The following is a 19,608-nucleotide window of genomic DNA, read 5'->3' on the forward strand; positions in this document are numbered from 1 at the left end:
GAGTGAAGGCTGGCCCGTGTGATCCGATCCAACAGATGAGCTACTGTTGCTCAAATTGCTGAAGAAGTTAATGCTGGTTCTGGTCAGAATACACAGTGCATGATGGGTCAGGGCTGTTTTGGTGGCAAACGAGGGACAAACATATTATTAGGCAGGCAGTCATAATGTTATGCCTGATCGGTGTACATGAGCTCACAAATGCCCATGGTTGGCCATCTTCTGTGTGACTGTCAGGACCCCACCCTGAGACACAGACAATTTGCTTTCTTGGCTCTTAGTCACTGATGGCTGTGGAGTTATGTGTGGGATTGTACATCAGTGACACTCAAACTCTCAAACATTATGAAGCTGTGAAGGTGCTTTAAGACAAATATTTTAGCATTAGAGGATGTTTTGAAATCGGTGATTAAATTTAAAAAATGTTGATTGGTCATGCAAGGGAAATTGCCTTATTGCCAATCATTCATAGCACAGCTTAGACATGAACAGCATCATAAATAGAAGAAGCAGCTAAAGAGAAAAACAATAACAATGCTTAATAAGCAGAAAAAAATAAAAAATTCTAAGCTGTATGACACATTTCCTGGAAATTGCAATGTATTTTACATTAAATGCCCATCTAGATGTATTATGTAACACAATCCATTCAGTAAGTAGTTTTAAAACACATGTAAGTGCTGCTCGTGTACCATTAAGTATTGCTAAGTGTGTGTTGAATGTGGATGAGCGCAGGAGAATGAGAGTAAAAGGATCTTTTTCTTCCTCTCTCAATTGCCCCCTTTGTTGAGAGTTTATTTGCAGTCAGAGCAGACAACAAGATAAGCTGTTCCTCTGAGACAGAGTGAGAGAGTGTGAGAGAGAGAGAGAGAGTGAGTGAGAGAGAGAGAGAGTGTGTGAGAGAGAGAGAGAGCAGAGTCCAGTTAGAGATTAATGTGGGATGCTGAAAGTTGAGATAAGAGAAGTAGAAGGGTGAGGGAAAAGAGATGGACCAAAAGTAGAAGACAAGACGGACAGATCAGGTGCGGCTGGCAGGACTGACAGGAGGATGACATGCTGACGTGTTAGACAATGCTCTTCACCATCGTTATCAAAACCCAGACTGAAGAAACATCTTGTGGAAGAATGGTGTTCATCCCTCCTTCCAATGACTATGCTGTTTTTTTTTCTTTAAATTTGTCAATCATCTGAATATAGATCCACTGAAATCAAAGTAAAGCCTATTCCTGTTCACAGTGCTTCTGTAGAGTTATTTCACTGCCTTGCACATGGACACAGGTAACACGGGTGTCTTCAGCTGGGTAGCAATTAATGTTAAGTGAAATGGTAAAGCTTGCATTTTCGGCAGTTGTGTATCGTATTCCTGTGTATCGTATACAGGAGCCAAGAACAGACTAGATAATATCCCAAATCAAAATAGCTAATAAAGGCTGAAGTAATTCATTATTTTATCAAGATACCAAATTAGCGATGGATGTAATCAAGATCATTGAAATAGACTATTTCTGATATTAAATGGAAACTGACCGAATGGCTAAAACAGAAGTCATGAAGGTGTGGACCACAGCTGGACACAAAGAGTCCAGGAAGTCGAGTTTGTGTTGTAGTGATACATCAACGTCTTCAGGTACATCAACGATTGGTCAAGTTTAAAAGAAGAGATCAGGTGTCTAAACTCACCAGTACCTAACACTCAGAATGACGTAAATGAATGAAAACTGAAATCATGCTGCGGTGTAAACCGTTGTCAGGACGAGATTGTTGTTCCACCAAAGTATAAAGGTGAGAATTACAGATGTAGTCAGAAGTGTAGGCAAATACTATCAGAAGGAACCTTGTCCGTGTTCGGAGGATTTTTCATTTCACAGTAGAGAGATATAGCGAGTTTGCCCAATAACCCCATAAGCAGCAGAAGCGCCACAACTCCACACTCAAAGGTAAGATGATACGGCCATTATTTTCATGATTTTGCATGAGGTCATACTGGTGATGCTGAGCTTCATGCACATTCTCCTTCACTTAATGCAAATTGGCCTCACATTATTGCATCAGTTCGCTCTCTCTGCCTGCGTCTCATTTGCCTAACACTGTCTCCTTCCTTTATGCTCGAACTGGCGAAGTTAAACGAAAAACTGTAAAAAGGTACAGCACTGAAAATGCCATCATTTCAAATGTCCCAGTAATCAGTGAACCAGACTATATGTTAACATCAGATTTCTTTCAATGCGTAACCTTTCGTGGTTAGTGGTTTAAAACAAGAGACTCTGAAATACAAGTGTGAGTGTGTGTGTGTGTGACTGGTTTGTTTCTATCCCACTTAGTTGGTTCTATTTCCCAAAATCTAAACAAATTATTGAGTTAAACCATCGTGACTCCGAAGACGAAAGGGCACTTGCTGAAAATGAATGAATGAAGGCAGTTAATGTGTTGTGCAGAGCCGTGTGAGACTCGTGTACACTTCTATGTTAATGTAGGCGCCATTTATTCTTTGCCTTGCAAGCTTTATATTATATTGCCTAGCAACCTCCTTTATTAATGTAAAAACTGACTTGGCTTTTTTTGCTATCCCGATACACACCCCTGCCTCCAAACACACTTTTGTCCATTTGTTTTTTAACATTGATTTTTTTTTTAATTAGGTCTCTAACATTTAAGTGGGATCGACATCTGAATGATTCTCATCCATCTTCACAAAGCTCCGCCCCCAGGATCTACCATCTCTACACAAAATTACTAACAGGGAAATGCATCTAAACACAATCATTCTGAACCGTAAGCCGGATTTCCAAACAGGATTTTACACTTTTTCCTTCCAGGTAACTTGCTCAAATGAGAATGCCTGCTGCACCTTTAAATAAGTCACATCATCAATTCACTAATCAGACCATCCGCATAAATGAAATTAAATATTTGAAAAAACAAAAACAAAACCCTTCCATTATCTCTAGTCTCTGGTCTGATGAGTTGCCTTCAGCTAAATGATTTACATAAATACACGAGATAAACTTCAACTGAAGCTACAGATGCTGCACTGGTTCATTTTTAGAAAACTGGTCTCATGGAACTACAGCCAGTTTTTTCCAGACTGATCATTTCAGCCATAGTACTTTGTCGAGGACCAGGTTAGGTCCTCTTGATGTATTTTGCTGGTCTGCATCCGGACGACTAATTAAAAAAAAAAAAACCTGATCTAGAGCTCCACACACACTGTGCTTCGACTGCTGTCCTCGTATCAACTCAATTCACATTGTCCAATATATAGCAACCTGAAAAATGATTTAAGTCCATGTGCTGGTCTTAAATGTGACGCGTGTGTGTGTCACTCACCTATGTTGGGGTGTTTGAGCAGACGGCAGATCCGAGCTTCTCGCTCCAACTTCTGGTGATCTGTGAAAACAAGGACGAAGACTCCTTAAAAAGTCCATCTGACATACTGCACTGAAGTCATTTCTGAACATTAGGAGCAGAGGAAATCTGCCTGTTGAGATATTTCACTGCTCATGATTTAACTGCAATCCCAATCAGGACTTTCCTATATGTGTAGTAAAAACAACAGACTCACAAAAAGAAAAAAAAGAAAGAAAGAAAAAACCTCCCACACTGAGAAGCATTGCAGATCATATGCTTATCAAGCATTGCACTGCAGATAAGAATGCTGCTGTATCACATACCTAAAACAGCTTCTGTGTTTGTGGCTCACATTAATACACTGAAGGATTTTCCCAAAACAGTTTATGCCCAAAACTCACTTCTCTGGACGATTTCACAATTATTTTTATCTACAAACTGCTACTGAATTCATGAATTCATACTGTCCTGTGCTCATCTCAGGACATCCTCATACTGTACATCCTTGTCTTTATACTATACAGTTGCAGGATTTATAAGAATATGACTTATAATCCCACTATCCGGTGGACTGGTTCTCTTTTGGGTCTGGTTTCTCCCTCATGTCATTTTAGAGAGTTTTCCTCGCCTCTGTTGCATCTGGCTCGCTCATTACAGATCTACATCAAGCATTCTGTAAAGCCTTTTTTGTTCCAAGGTCTATTGTTAAAAACACTACATAAATAAAAATTTAATTGCAAGTCTGATGGATACAAAATCCAGGCTATGAAGTATTTCAGTGTGTGTGTTTGTACAGTTCGACAATGTAAAATGAAATGTGGCTGCACAGATAAATGTGAGAGGCATTAACCCAGTGGAGCAGACAGAACAGAAGCCTGATGCTTGCCTAATGAAAACGTTGGAGCTTTCAGGTCGGCTGGGGAATTCAACAGGAACTACAGGGTGCCTTGAAAACGCATAAACATCTAAGAACACACCAAGCGAGCCAATACATCAAAATATTTTCTGTGTGCCAAGTACCCCAGATAAACCAAGAGGCTTACACGCACCCACACATAACCTACGGTTACAGCACAGCAATAAATCAGGCTCACAGGCCCCACACAGTGCAGCCACACAGCATAACACACAGAGGAGATGGGCACACCGGGAAACTTTTAGACAACTACTGTAAGAGAGCACCAGTCAAAGCAGCAGGAATGTTAACGCAAATATGCATAAACATAATATATGCACACGTACAGTATGCATGCACACACACACACACACTTCTACACACTCCCTCTTCTAAGGGAAGAGTGCTGGTTAGGGCTGTCATCTCCAGCGGCAGGACTGGAATTCTAATCATGCATTCAGTGCAGCAGGTCCTGCTGGGTCTCTCACTCCCTCTCGTCCAAGTAGGGACTTCGAGCTGCACGGATAGAAATAAATCAGCGTTAACACCACAGTCCTGAAACTCCAACATGACGTCAGAATGCTGCATCAGTCGTAGTGACTACAAAAATGTTATTACTTTCTTTTCTTCTTTTTTTAAAATCTGCTTTATGTAATAAACACTAGAGCTCTCAGATGAGGAATTAGTACTCCTGAAATATAGCTCTGGGGAACAAAAAACCCCATACAATTCAATATCAGTGTCCTACAAAAAACCTAAGCCGTCCATTTTAAAATGTTATAGCGTCATCTAACGTGAAGCCCTAAGTCGAAACCCTAAAATCTTCTCACACACTTCAACTTTAAACTCACATGCGGGCAAAAGAGCAACGCTTTTCCAACACGGCTCAGAAACCGAGAGAAAGAGACGGAGCGTATTCAACATGTACATGGGGAAGTCAGAACTGCACTGTATACAGTTACTCAGACTAATGTGAGAGTGAAATTACAGTGTAACACGAGTCCAAAAGTTACTTCTTGACAGAGGAGACCGACTGCAACAGAGAAACACCAAGAGGACAAATAATATTCTATTTGTAAATCAATTATTCAACAAAATAGGTGAAAGCAAACAATCCACAGCATCTTAAAGAACGCTGTAAGTTAGATTACTAATAGTACAGAGTGCCTACACAGAGAGAGAGAGAGAAATATCATAAGAGACAGAGTGAGAGAGGGTGACACACAGGGAGAGAGAGACAGAGAGAGAGAGACAGAGAGAGAGACAGAGACAGAGAGAAAGAAAGAGAGAGAGAGAAATATTATAAGCGACAGAGTGAGAGAGAGAGAGACACACAGGGTGAGAGAGAGAGAGAGAAATATCATAAGAGACAGAGTGAGAGAGGGTGACACAGGGAGAGAGAGAGAGAGAGAGACACAGAGACAGAGAGAAAGAAAGAGAGAGAGACAGACACAGACAGAGAGAAAGAAAGAGAGAGAGAAATATTATAAGCGACAGAGTGAGAGAGAGAGACACACAGGGTGAGAGAGAGAGAGAGAAATATCATGAGACAGAGTGAGAGAGGGAGACACACGGAGAGAGAGAGAGAGAGAGAGAGAGAGAGAGAAATATTATAAGAGACAGAGTGAGAGAGAGAGAGACACACACAGGGTGAGAGAGAGAGAGAGAGAGAGAGAGAGAGAGAGAGAAATATCATAAGAGACAGAGAGTGAGAGAGAGGGAGACACACATACAGGGTGAGAGAAAGAGAGAGACACAGAGAGAGAGACCGGCACAGAGAAAGAGAGAAGGGTATGTTTGCTTTACTGCTCATTGACACCTTCTGTTTTTCTTCACTGCTAATACAGTCCCACTGGTCTTACTGTGCCACCCACAGCATTCACCCGCTCAAACTCTCTGCCTATGTTTATAAAATCGCACCGTGGTTCAGCACTGAGGCATGTAATTTGCTTAATTTTTTTTTTCCAGCAGTGGGCCTGCGTGAGTGTGTGGGTGCGTGTTTGCAGCAGGATCAGAGGTCTTATTACCTAACCGCATTAACACTGGACACTCAATATTCAGTGCCACTGCGGCTCTTTGCAGAACAGTTAATCTGCCTCCTAGCTGTTTTCGAGGATGAACACACTATAGGAGTATGCGCACCCCACAGAAACAAATGCTGCATGCAAACTAAAGCAACACACACACACAGCTGCACATATTACAGCCCACCCTCAACATTATTGGTATTGTCAATGTTCTCCTCATAGGGCCTTTTCCAAATTGTCCAGTCTTTGCTCTTTCTACCACACTACAAGAACGATTAGGAAAGTGTAAATTAGCAGGAAAAGTGCAGAGACCTCAAGTTTAGTTTGTTCGGTTACATGAATATAACTAATACTCCGTTCACACACACAATGATTGGCAGCAACAAACTGACCATAAACCACCGCTTTAACGACAAGAGCCGCGACTTCCGGCAACTGTTGCTGACTAGAGGTGGGCGTGTCCAGCAACACAACAAAGATGAGAAAAGTTGGACTTTATGCAAATATGGAGTGACCTGGGTGCAATGACTAGAGCGCATGTGATCCGTTGCAGAGAGTACACATTGCTTTTCCTTCAGCTCTCATATGATATGATGCAGATATACATGGATTAATTTTCTACACAAACACTCTTCCTCCAGAATGTTTGCTTTTAGAGCCAAGGAATGCTAGCTGTACAACCCACTGATAAACATTATCACTATGGCAACCAGCAGAACTGGTGACTTTGGTCCAGGGACAGAAAACTTTCAGCAATAAAACCACTGTATGTGTAAATCTAGCTTAATATTGGTATTAAACATGGTTGAGGAGACTGAAGGTATGCAAAGGACACGATGTTGCCAAAAGTTTTGGGACACCCCTCCAAATCATTGAATTCGAGTGTTTTTCAGGGGTTGAGCTCGGGCCCTTAGTTCCAGTGAAAGGAACTCTTAACGCTTCAGCATACCAAGACATTTTGGACAATTTCATGCTCCCAACTTTGTGGGAACAGTTTGGGGATGACCCCTTCCTGTTCCAACATGACTGTACACCAGTACACAAAGCAAGGTCTATAAAGACATGGATGAGCGAGTTTGGTGTGGAGGAACTTCACAGTGTCCTGACCTCAACCCGATAGAACAACTTTGGGATGAATTAGAGCGGAGACCGAGGGCAAGGCCCCTCCCATGTTGGGAGCATGAAATTGTCCAAAATGTCTTAGTATACTGAAGCATTAAGAGTTCCTTTCACTGGAACTAAGAGGCAACCCCTGAATTCAATGATTTGGAGGGGTGTCCCAAAACTTTTGGCATAGTGTAACTCTAACCAATCTCAGTTTCTTTCCCAAAATATAAAATCACTAGGTAATTTAGTTTTATTGAATTTATATGCAGTGAATTTATATGATTTATATGAATTTACGCAAATGCAGTAAACCTGTCGCAACAAAATCACTCTCCAGTTACTCAGGAAACCAATACTTGTTTGATAAACTGCACTATTTCTGCATTTATTAATATTGTGTGTAACCTTTAGCCAAGCACTGTGCATTCCACCTGAACAGTTTCTACATCATCAGGAAGTAGCATCTTTTGAGTAAGAACTAATCATCACGGTAGATTCAACAACCTACAAAGCAAATCCACACTCAGGCTGTGAGATGTACAAGCATATCAGATTGGCCACGATGTCATAGATTTGACTCAACAAAATGGGTTCACAGTAACAGACAAGCAGACAGACAGCATCATACCGCTGTGGTCATAAAGCAGAAGACCTCAACTCCCGTTCCCTAAATAAGACAGACAGACTGATTCTATCGCCATGACACCGGTTGTCCAGGCAATACCGTCCTCCTGGAAGTAAAGGCTGGGAGAGTGATTAGGGTTCACCTCATCACGCCACCTGCACCAGACAGTCTAATGCATCAGTTTCTATCAAGCACTTCCATTAGCAATCAGACTGACCACATGTGAAATTGCTCCGCACAAGCCGAGGCTTGCAGACAAATCAGTCCCGCAGTGTGGATGATTAATCTGAGCGGCAGCAGGGAAACGGCTGACAACCAAGGCCTGTGCAGATATATGCATGGACATGCTTTCTCTCTCTCATTCACTGACACTGTGTCTCCAGTAGTAACAGCTTTTCCTGTTGAAAGTTAATCGGCTCATCCGTTTGCAGAATTTAGCATGGTACAGCAGGCAACCGTGATTCACCGCTTCGATTTTTACCATTTTAATTAGTTTCTGACCTTCATACGCAATACAATATCAAACACAGATACCAGAAGTGAAACAATACCATGTTAAGAAAAAGAAAAGCTTGGTTGTAGATACAAATCAGTAGCATTTAGCGCATTTTGCTTTCTATCCAGCCAGCATTTTCTACCCTACTGGTTTAAGGGGAACCTGGAGCCTCGGATCCCAGGAGACTCGAGGCACAAGGCAGGGGACACCCTGGAAAGGATGCCAGTCTATCACATGGCACAATCGCACACACTACATACAATTTAGAGATGCCAACAGCCTACTATGCATGTTTTTAGACTGGTGGAGAAACCCAGAGAACATGCAAACTGCACACGCACATATGGAGGAGGCAGGACTCGAACCCCCAACCCTGGAGGTGCGAGACAAAACTCACAGGTCAGGACTATAAACAAACATACAGGTTATCAGCTGCTTCTAAACCTATTACAAATTTGAGATACATTAATGATAAATTACAAGTGCAGAGCTGCGGTACTCTGTGGTGAATTCTTGTATAGTGAAATTACCCTGATGTGCCCTTTTTGATTTTTTTTAAATAAATCTCATTCGTGTTTTGAGACTAAAGTCATCCCTGACACTATGTTTCCCAGCACGGAAAAAAGAATCTGAGATGCATCTGAGAGCAGGTTATTAAGGTTCATAGAAAACTGCACAACAGGTGAAGAGGAATACACGTATTATAAGATACAACTCACTCACTCTCAACTCCCTCTTTAATTTAACCAAGGTTAAAGCTCAACACACACCATGTTCTCACACAGACGTTTAAACTGTCTGACCATGGAAGGAATCTATCCGGCGATTCCTGATCTCGTTGTCAGTCATCCTGTGTCTATCGGGAACATTCTTAATGGAATGTAATTGAAATGCACAAGAACAGCAAACAGAAATGAAACGTGAATCTGAAGGCTTGACTGATGAGTTTAAATAATACATTTCATCAACTTCACTAGGTGACTAACAGAAGATGATAAATTGTTAAGATATGCATATATACACTATATTACCAAAAGTATTCGCTCACCCATCCAGATAATCAGAATCAGGTGTTCCAATCACTTCCATGGCCACAGGTGTATAAAATCCAGCACCTAGGCATGCAGACTGTTTTTACAAACATTTGTGAAAGAATGGGTCGCTCTCAGGAGCTCAGTGAATTCCAGCGTGGAACTGTGATAGGATGCCACCTGTGCAACAAATCCAGTCATGAAATTTCCTCGCTCCTAAATATTCCACAGTCAACTGTCAGCTGTATTATAAGAACGTGGAAGTGTTTGGGAACGACAGCAACTCAGCCACGAAGTGGTAGGCCACGTAAACTGACGGAGCGGGGTCAGCGGATGCTGAGGCGCATAGTGCGAAGAGGTCGCCAACTTTCTGCAGAGTCAATCGCTACACACCTCCAAACTTCATGTGGCCTTCAGATTAGCTCAAGAACAGTGCGCAGAGAGCTTCATGGAATGGGTTTCCATGGCCGAGCAGCTGCACCCAAGCCATACATCACCAAGTGCAATGCAAAGCGTCGGATGCAGTGGTGTAAAGCACGCCGCCACTGGACTCTAGAGCAGTGGAGACACGTTCTCTGGAGTGACGAATCGCGCTTCTCCATCTGGCAATCTGATGGACGAGTCTGGGTTTGGCGGTTGCCAGGAGAACGGTACTTGTCTGACTGCATTGTGCCAAGTGTAAAGTTTGGTGGAGGGGGGATTATGGTGTGGGGTTGTTTTTCAGGAGCTGGGCTTGGCCCCTTAGTTCCAGTGAAAGGAACTCTGAATGCTTCAGCATACCAAGACATTTTGGACAATTCCATGCTCCCAACTTTGTGGGAACAGTTTGGAGCTGGCCCCTTCCTCTTCCAACATGACTGTACACCAGTGACCAAAGCAAGGTCCATAAAGACATGGATGACAGAGTCTGGTGTGGAGGAACTTGACTGGCCTGCACAGAGTCCTGACCTCAACCCGATAGAACACCTTTGGGATGAATTAGAGCGGAGACTGAGAGCCAGGCCTTCTCGTCCAACATCAGTGTGTGACCTCACAAATGTGCTTCTGGAAGAATGGTCAAAAATTCCCATAAACACACTCCTAAACCTTGTGGACAGCCTTCCCAGAAGAGTTGAAGCTGTTATAGCTGCAAAGGGTGGACCGACGTCATATTGAACCCTATGGATTAGGAATGGGATGTCACTTAAGTTCATATGCGAGTCAAGGCAGGTGAGCGAATACTTTTGGCAATATAGTGTATGTTTTTTTTAAATGTACATCACTCAGGCTGAGATTCACAGTGGTGGTAAAACAAGAAAAGCAAACAGAAGCAACATCACCAGGCTATTAAACTGCCAGGCTTTAACTTTAACAAAATATCTTCTTGTAGACTGAAGCAGAGAAAGGAAAGGAGAGAGAGTCTCTTCTCAGAGGTCAGAAAGATCTGGAAAAGGTGCTGAACTGCTACAGAGAGAGGGCTTAGTGAATGCTGCTTACACACAAGTAACTGCTGAGCTCTTTTACCTGCAAGTCAAAATGGCAGCAACCCAAATGAGCTGCTGACTTCAGGCACGATGCACTTGGTGCTTGACCTCGGCGAGTCCGAGTGAACTAAGTGACCTCCAAACAATTACCTGAGAGCTCAGAAACAGGACACACTGTAAACTTTCCACCATTTGTAGAGGGTGGGTTTTTCCTCCTGCGTGGGAAACGGTATTGTTTTAAAAAGAGGGGGCAGAATACAATTATATAAGCACACCTCCTCCACTTGGCTGAGAGAGAGAGAGAGAGAGAGAGCACGACACACGAGAGAGAACGACACACGAGAGAGAGAGAGAGAGAGAGAGAGAGATACAAGAGGGGGGGAAGTGAGAGAGAAAGGGGGGGGGCGTGAAAGATAGAGAGAAAGGGGGGAGTGTGAAAGATGAGAGAGAGAGAGAGAGAGAGAGACAGAGAGATACAAGAGAGGGGGAGTGAAAGAGAGAGAAAGAGAGAGGGGGGAGTGAAAGATGAGAGAGAGATACAAGAGAGGGGGAGTGAAAGAAATAGAGAGAAAGAGAGAGGGGGGGTGAAAGAGAGAGAGAGAGAGAGAGAGAGAGAGAGAGAGAGAGAGAGAGAGAGAGTGAAAGAGAGAGAGAAAGAGAGAGGGGGGAGTGAAAGATGAGAGAGACAGAGAGAGATACAAGAGAGGGGGAGTGAAAGAGATAGAGAGAAAGAGAGAGGGGGGAGTGAAAGAGAGAGAGAGAGAAAGAGAGAAAGATGAGAGAGAGAGAGAGAGAGAGAGAGAGAGATGAACAGCAGGAAGATTATAGAATATGTAGGAGGGAAATTGGTCCATATTTAAAATGTAGTTTTACATAAATGATACATATTTTTTTAAAACCATTACAAGATTAAAACATGTTATAAAAGTCATGTGTTTTATTCAGAACCTTTTCCTTCAAGTGATCAGAAACTTTTCCTTCAAGTGATCAGGAACATTAAAATGTCCCAGCTGAAAGACACTTGTTTAACCACCAGAAGATTCAGGAGCTCAAGCCTTGACAATGCAACAAGCAACCAAGGCCAAGAGTACAAGAGCGCTAACCCTGCTCTCAGTGTGGCCTGCTCGCTCTCTCCTGTCCATCACAGTGACGGTCCGGGAGTCTGAGTTCTGTATGCAGAAGAGGGCAGTTAGCTCGTTGCTCTGTGTGTGATATGCTGCCCCGTGATGCAGCATGAGCAGTAGTTTATAAAGCTTCACCTGTCTCAGAGGAAGTGTGTGTTAGCTCTGAATGATAGCTGGTGGGTATTATTATTTAATTATTACTACTATTAGAAAAGTGTACTGTGACAAAGGATCACAGTACTGATACTATATCGTCATATCGCACAGCTCTAGTGGGAACAAGTGAAATTGCTCCAGCCGCTGAATTTTCTCACTGTTTGGGAGATGTCCGATACAGCTGTTACGATCGAGTCCTCAACCCAGAGACCTTACCATCCTCAGCATTCACATCTTCTCTTCGCCTGTTTGTCTGGTTTCTTCACCCTCAGCTCACCAGAACTCTCCTTACTCTGATCTCAGGAGCCAGAAGACAGCGGAGAATTCGACAGGAAGACGGAGAGTCAGAGTTCAGCACTTATGCTTACACACGGCTCTCTCTCAGCAGGTGAGCTCCCTGTTAAAATGTCAGTGCTTGACCCAAACAGTCCAAGTAACTTCACTGACCTCAAAAGAGCCACCTGAGAGTTCAGACTACAAACACTGAAGTGTCCGGCAGCTTCAGCGGAGTAATTCCTGTGTGAGGAGTGATGCTGTCGGACAAACGAGAGAACAAGCCTCATCTCACCTCACCTCTGTTCTATTACATAATTATGACGGGACTAAATGCCTAAGACTGAGAAGGACATACAGGTTTACAGACCAGTGTACATTTCACTCTGACTAGCCACTAATTCTGAAAAGAATAAGAAAATCATCTTAAAGGAGCAGTCTGCCATTTAGCCCTGTTTATGAAGTGTAGTTATAAGCAATTCCCTTCCATTCCACATACTCCACCTGTACTCTTCAGACTTTGCATACCCTTTTAGGAAAATGGGGTAAAACTGATCAATGTAAAATGATGAAAAATGTAATTTGCCTAAAATGAGCAAACAAGTGAGACTCAACCATACAGAAGTGGAAATAAAACGTACCTTTTTCTCAAATGTTTTCATTAAAACCAGACAATCTTTTTCAGCTCTTTTTTTGATGAACCTATGACCACTGCAGTCCGTTCCCAGATGATAGGAGTGGAAGCTGATGTGGTCTTCTGCTGTTTTAGCCAATCTACCCCAAGATGCTTTTCTGCACACCACAGCTGTTCAATATATAACAGCTGTATCAAGCTTGACCAAGTCTGGCCATTCTCCTTCAACCTCTTTTTAGTAAACAATGTGTTTTTGGCTGCCGTTGAGACTGTAGTATATGAAAATCCCAGGACATCAGCTTCTAAAATACTAAATCGAAGACAAATATCAATATATCATTATATCAAAGACATCACAAATTTCCCCTTTCTGGTGTTAGATGTAAACACTATCTCAAGCTCTTGTCCTATATCTATATCATATACCTTTCTCTGCATCCATATGATTCACTGATTAGACAAGAACAGGTAAGTTTTTTTTCTTCTTATCCAGATGCCTAGAATGTAGCCTGCTTTGTTTCACAACAGCAGAGGCTGATAGATAGTCCTCAAATGAAATAACAAGCATATGATGGGCAACACATGTGAGGGAGCAGTCTGTCAGAGTGACATCTGCAGTGCTTCTGAGCTGCTGATTAACAGAGCTCACAGTCACTGTAAATGAGACGCTCACAAAATCCTAAAATCAATGTTAGCCTGAATCGACATAGGCTTGTGCCCCAGGCCTGGCACAGTGTGTGCATTTATGCATGCATGCACACACACAGGCAGACAAGCGGGCAGGCAGACACAGACAAGCAGACAGACACACACAGGCAGGCAGACAGACAGACACACAGGCAAACACAGACAGGCAGATAGACAGATAACCAGACAGCCAGACAGACAGACACAAGCACACAGACAGGCAGACACGGACACTACAGTTCTGCTACATCACAGCCTGGTGCCATAGTTTTTCTGCAGTTTCTGTTTAAGATGTGAAAAACTCAGAGACTATAAGGGTTTTGAGTGTGTGTGTGAGTGTGTGAGACATGCGAGTCTCAGAGGTCTCTCCAGGATGCAGAGTGAACACAGTGGACGGGGTGCTACAGAGCAGTCTGCCACCTCACGACAGTCATCTCTCATTAGAGCAGCTAAGTCAAACTGTAACAGACTCGAACAGCAGATGAACCACGCTGGTGTACCAGAGAGAACAAGCAGCGTTTGGCTTTTCTGCTCATACCGGTGCAGCACACACTTTACGCCACACAGCTGCCAGAACAAATACCCAAACCCGAGCGGCTGAGTGCAAAACCGCACCATTCAGCAGGTAAAGCCTCTCATTTCCATCACACTGCCAGACAAACACACAATTACACACGAACAAACACACACAAGCTGCATAAACACCCCCTTGTACACGGAGCTAATACGAGCAAATAGTGAAACAGTCCGTGTCGACATGCAGGACTGCAAGAACAGGGTTTACTGAAAAGAAAACACTATAAGAGTAATTAAAAAAGGAATAATCGGATGGAGTGGGGAAAAGGAAGACATAGAAACTATTCTTTCTTTTTTCTCTCACAGCACTTAACACCTTTGTGCTCATATGACCAAAAATACTACAGACAAGCATGCAGTTAGTTTCTGTGCACATCTGGCAGCAGTCAGTTCTCATCACTGTTGATAAAGCATGAATCAGTGCAGCAGGAGACGCCGAAGCAAGCAAATGACACTCAAGAGCACTAGCACGCTTCTTCATTCTCATTGTTCGCTTTTCGTCTCTGGCCCTGGTTGCGTGAAAAGCCTAACTAAGCTAATATGTTCAGCTGCATCCCAAACAGGAAACATGACACTACAGCACATGAACACACACACACACTGCTGTGAGCTATTACAACCTATTCGGTACATCAGCGGGCCATTTCAGGACACCTCCCCGTCCCTAAAAGGTAGCGTGTCTTTTTTCATGCCCTGAATACAGCCGTGTGATGGGAGAGAGAGTTATTTTATAATGTTTGCAGCCAGCTGGAGTTTGGGGTTGTGGCGCTTCTTCAACGTGAGACGATGACGAGCCAGCGGGAGGTCGTCATCAGTCAGCTGTGATAGGCGCTAGCGTGTCGACGTCAGCTTAGTGCGTCACTGTCCTTAGAGAACAAGTGTCCTGTTGCTGTGAGTGCCAGGAACTCAAGAAAGATGTTTTAAAAAAGAATAATAAATCATTTTACTTATGCAGCATTTTTTTTAATAACGCTTCCTGGCAATATGACAAAACTGAAGGTGTGTGAGAAGTCATGGTGAAAGAGCAGTGATTGAGAAAAAAGATTAAATTCACCAAAAGGGTGTGCGCGTGCACGTGGGGGTAGGGGTGGAGGTAAGGTGAGGTCAAAACGGCGTGATCTGCCCCTCACAGAGGCGAGTTAAGGTTCAGTCTCGGTAAGAGATGACCGCGGTTGTGTGACTGGATAACTCGGGTGTTGGGTTCGATCCTGTGAATGCTGTGCTTTGATTTATGCTGAAAGTAATATTAGAGGTCACAATCTCTGATCCTCTCTGCAGACTCTTCGGTGAGTCAGATTAATCCACTGTTTCTACGTCAGAGAGCAGGAAGGAGGAGCTGCTCACGACTCGCTGCATGCGGCTCGTCACGCTCCCTCTCTCCCTCACACATCCGCTGTGTTATGACATCCTATCCCCTTCTCCTGCCATGGCAACGCTCAGCTGACCCGGTCTTCCACGTCACAGAGTGCTCTCGCTTTCCTTTCGTTTTCTTTCCATCCGTTACCTGGACTACAGTCGTCTCTCACAGCTCCTGATTCTCTCCATGTCCATCAGTGCTGCTCAGAAGGCTCTAGAATGGCCAGCCAAAGTACATCTTTAGTCCTGCATCACATGCAGAAGCACAGCTACCTATTTAAAACATTCAGCACATAATGCACAGGAAGGTTTTCTTAGTAGCATTTCTTTGTAAAAGTAAAATAATCACATCATCGTTTATTTCACAGCAGCCAAACTGGTAAAAATGTACAAAAACAACCACAATTATTTCAGACATTGACTTGACAGCATGGTCCAGTACATAACAGTTTCCAGGTCATTTTGTAAATAAATCACAGAGCCAGGCTTGTGACATCATACAGTGGGATCATATCTGAAAGGAAGAACCAAGAACCATTTAATTCGTTCTTTCCTTCGCCATCTGCTTTTCCTGATGTGGCTTGCAGTGGCATCAGGCTGAGAAGGTCAGTCCGGTCTTCTCTGTCCTCAGGCACAGACTCCAGACATTCCCGAGCTAACTGAGAGACAGAATCTTGCCAGCGGGATCTGGCTCTGTCCTGGGCTCTCTGAGCAGCGGGGCGTGTACGACACAGCTCTTCGGTGTCTTTCTAAGATGCCCAAACCACCTCAACTGGCTTCCCTTGTTTTGCCGGAGCAGCAGCTTAAATGTTATACGTGACATTTCTGCGTGAAATTTGACCCTGATACTAATGCATACCAGCCATTTTTTATTTACTGTACTTTAAGCTTCACCTGGGGAAATAGTTTACAAATGTTATTGCATACAATTATTAGTTACATGTCTCTTGCTCTTTGAACCGGACACATAATAGATTCTTTGGTATTTTCATGCACGTTGGAGCCTGTTGGTGAATGTTGTGCATGCTGTTGCATGTTGTCCAACACAGCCAAGTGTTTGCTGTAAGAGCACAAGAGACATTTTTGACAGATTCACAAATGGCCCTGTGTTAAAATGGCTAAAACAAACATTCACTGCTTCCTAATCATGACATAATGAGAGTGGGACTATGACAGATTGTCAACAACCTGCTCTCTCTCTCTCGGTTCTTATATCAGCGTGATCAGAGGCGTGGAAATTTGGATAGTCTGTAACACAATTAGAAAGGCTAAACGGCAGTGTGCCTCTTACCAACACACACACACACACACACACACACACACACACACAGGCTACAGAGGAAACTCTTGCACCCGACAGGGGTTACGCTAATCAGCATGATGATTAAAAGGCATTAATAAACAGAAATGATAGTCGATCAGATTCATCACAGCTCTATTCAAGCCGCTCTCTCTCTTTCTCTCTGTGTGTAAAAAGCACCAATGGGAGCAGGTGTGCTGCTGTTGCTGGGCAGTGCGATGTCAGGATGAATCAGGACCGAAGCTTCAGTGAGGCTGCAGAATTGAGTCGTGCTACAGCAGCAAAGCAGGGAGTCTCTCATCTGCAGCACAGAAATAAAACAACGGAGAGACTACAAGGCCTAGTACACAGGGCTCTTTAAACGTTTATCTCTGCACCAGCATCTCGGAGTTTAAAATACTTCAGCTCACAATATAGTGTGATATGGCCTACTAGCCAACGCGGGTGCACTGTATTTAACACGAACTGCTTCGTTCAAAGACAAATGTATGTTTAACACTTAAATACTGGATTATTTCACAATCCTGTGGTCACAGGAACCTGGAGCCCATCCCAGGGGTCTCAGGGCACAAGGTAGGGGACACCAAACATGGACTGGGTGCCAACACATTAGAGAGCACACACACACTATGGACAATTTTTTACTTACAATGCATGTCACTGGACTGGGGGAGGAAACCAGAATACCCAGAGGAAACCCCTAAAGCAATATGCAAACTCCACACAGAGGGCAGAGGCAGGAATCAAACCCCAACCCCCAGGTTATATTTTACATATAAATTCCTTACAAAAATACTTTAACGACACTATAGTGTCAATAGAAGAAAACAAGCCCATAAAGTTTAAAAGAATACAATATTTTAGGGATATAAAGCATCATAGTAAAGAAATAAATATCTCTGTAGGAATGTGATGATCCCTGAGTATCAAGGATTACTACATCCATTAGACAGACATTAGACTGAGATACTAGGTCAGTATTAGGCACATAGGAGGACAAATCAGTAGCCCAGGCACTCAGGACTCAGCAGATTTAGTGCTTGGGCTACAACTTCTTTTAAGTCATAGCTGTCTAGTGGAGACACAGGCTTAAAAAGCAGAAAAAGAACACGAGTATGTTTCCAAACTACATTACATATACCACTTTTAAGCCTTATAACTAGAACATGAGACTGGGCAGAACTTTCACTAGTCTGCTGTGCTAGCTAACATTTTTTATTTACCCCAGGGGCAGATCTGAATTAAAAAACGCCTCTGAGTTAGGTTACAAGGTCAAAAATCAGAAAACAAACAAAAAAAGGATGCTTTCTGTTAACCAAGAGCTATAAACCACACATATTAGACACAGAGAGAATCTGTAAAATGGACTCAAATATGTGATATTCATGAGGAAAACAATTTATAGAAAAACCTGAAGAAAATGGTGCAGTATTTTGTAAGTTACATGGGCGTGTGGAAGCCTACGGGCTTAAGCCTGCCCAGAGCCAGATGGTTGGCCGATAGACAATGTTACTACGTCTCTCTATGATCAGTCTGGGATTATCCTGTTATGTGCTTTAGATGCCTGAGGATTCACAGCAGTTAAAACAAAACAGGTCCTACAAATCCCCACAGCAACACCGAGGGAAAGGGGGAGAGATATTACTGTCACAGTGATCTCAGGGCCACACACCTGTGCCAAGCCACCACTCGCTCCATGTGGACTTTTTAGGAAAAGGTTGATGGCGTAAGCTCTCTGTCTTGTTTTTTAAGGCTAGCTTGATATAGGCAAAGCTATTGCTTATGATTCAACTCCGTGAATAGGTTCGGTGAGACTCTGGACGCTGGGATATTTAAGTTGTGATAAACCATTACCCCTGATTACAGAGTGGAAGCCAACAGTGTGAAAACCTGCCATTTTGAGTATCTTCACAGACAAACCTGGAGAACGGAAGAAACCGATAGCACGCTGCAATGTTCACAACTATAAACGAGTCTCTAAGCCCTGCCACAGTTCTTAAAGCCTGATTACAGCTCATGGACACCATTACTTTCATCTCTGTAAATTCCTGCCTATTGCGAGTTGCAAATAAACAATGCATGGCCTGGCAAACAGTGACTCAGCCCTCTGAATAATGTTTACCCTGGATAGCACATGGATAGCGCCGTCAGATCCACGGCACAGAACACATAACGGCCTGCTCGTAAAAACGCCCCTGCGCTTTCATGGGAGCAGAACCTGCTGCGCAAACGCCGAGCCAGAAAGCAGAAGCATTTGACGACGGCAAGTAAGACAAGACTCGCCACATTGTCCTGCTTTATCTGAGCAAGGAGTATTGAGCAGTTCATTAACATGCTGAAAATAGCACGCTAGACACCTCCTGCAGAGCGCGGGTCACCCGGGTCCGGCTCTCAGCACTGCGGGCAGTGTTTAAGAAACTTAAATTAGGCATGATGACAGAAGGAAATAAAACTTTTTGACCTAACAATGTTCACCCTGTGACCAAGTGATTGCTTTAAAGTAGTCCTCGAAG

General features: G+C 43.3%; 1 protein-coding gene across 38 annotated transcripts in view; it reads right to left on the reverse strand.

Moving 5' to 3' along the window:
- camk2g2 (calcium/calmodulin-dependent protein kinase (CaM kinase) II gamma 2) overlaps positions 1–19,608 on the reverse strand; it is a 68,968-nt gene that overhangs the window by 35,260 nt on the left and 14,100 nt on the right. For all 38 annotated transcript variants that reach the window (XM_058386197.1, XM_058386211.1, XM_058386180.1 and 35 more), the window contains exon 3: positions 3,325–3,384. In XM_058386197.1, the coding sequence (XP_058242180.1) occupies positions 3,325–3,384 (60 nt within the window). The remainder of the gene's footprint in view (positions 1–3,324; positions 3,385–19,608) is intronic.

The sequence above is a fragment of the Hemibagrus wyckioides genome, linkage group LG03 (assembly GCF_019097595.1).
Source record: "Hemibagrus wyckioides isolate EC202008001 linkage group LG03, SWU_Hwy_1.0, whole genome shotgun sequence".
Taxonomy (NCBI): Eukaryota; Metazoa; Chordata; class Actinopteri; order Siluriformes; family Bagridae; genus Hemibagrus; species Hemibagrus wyckioides.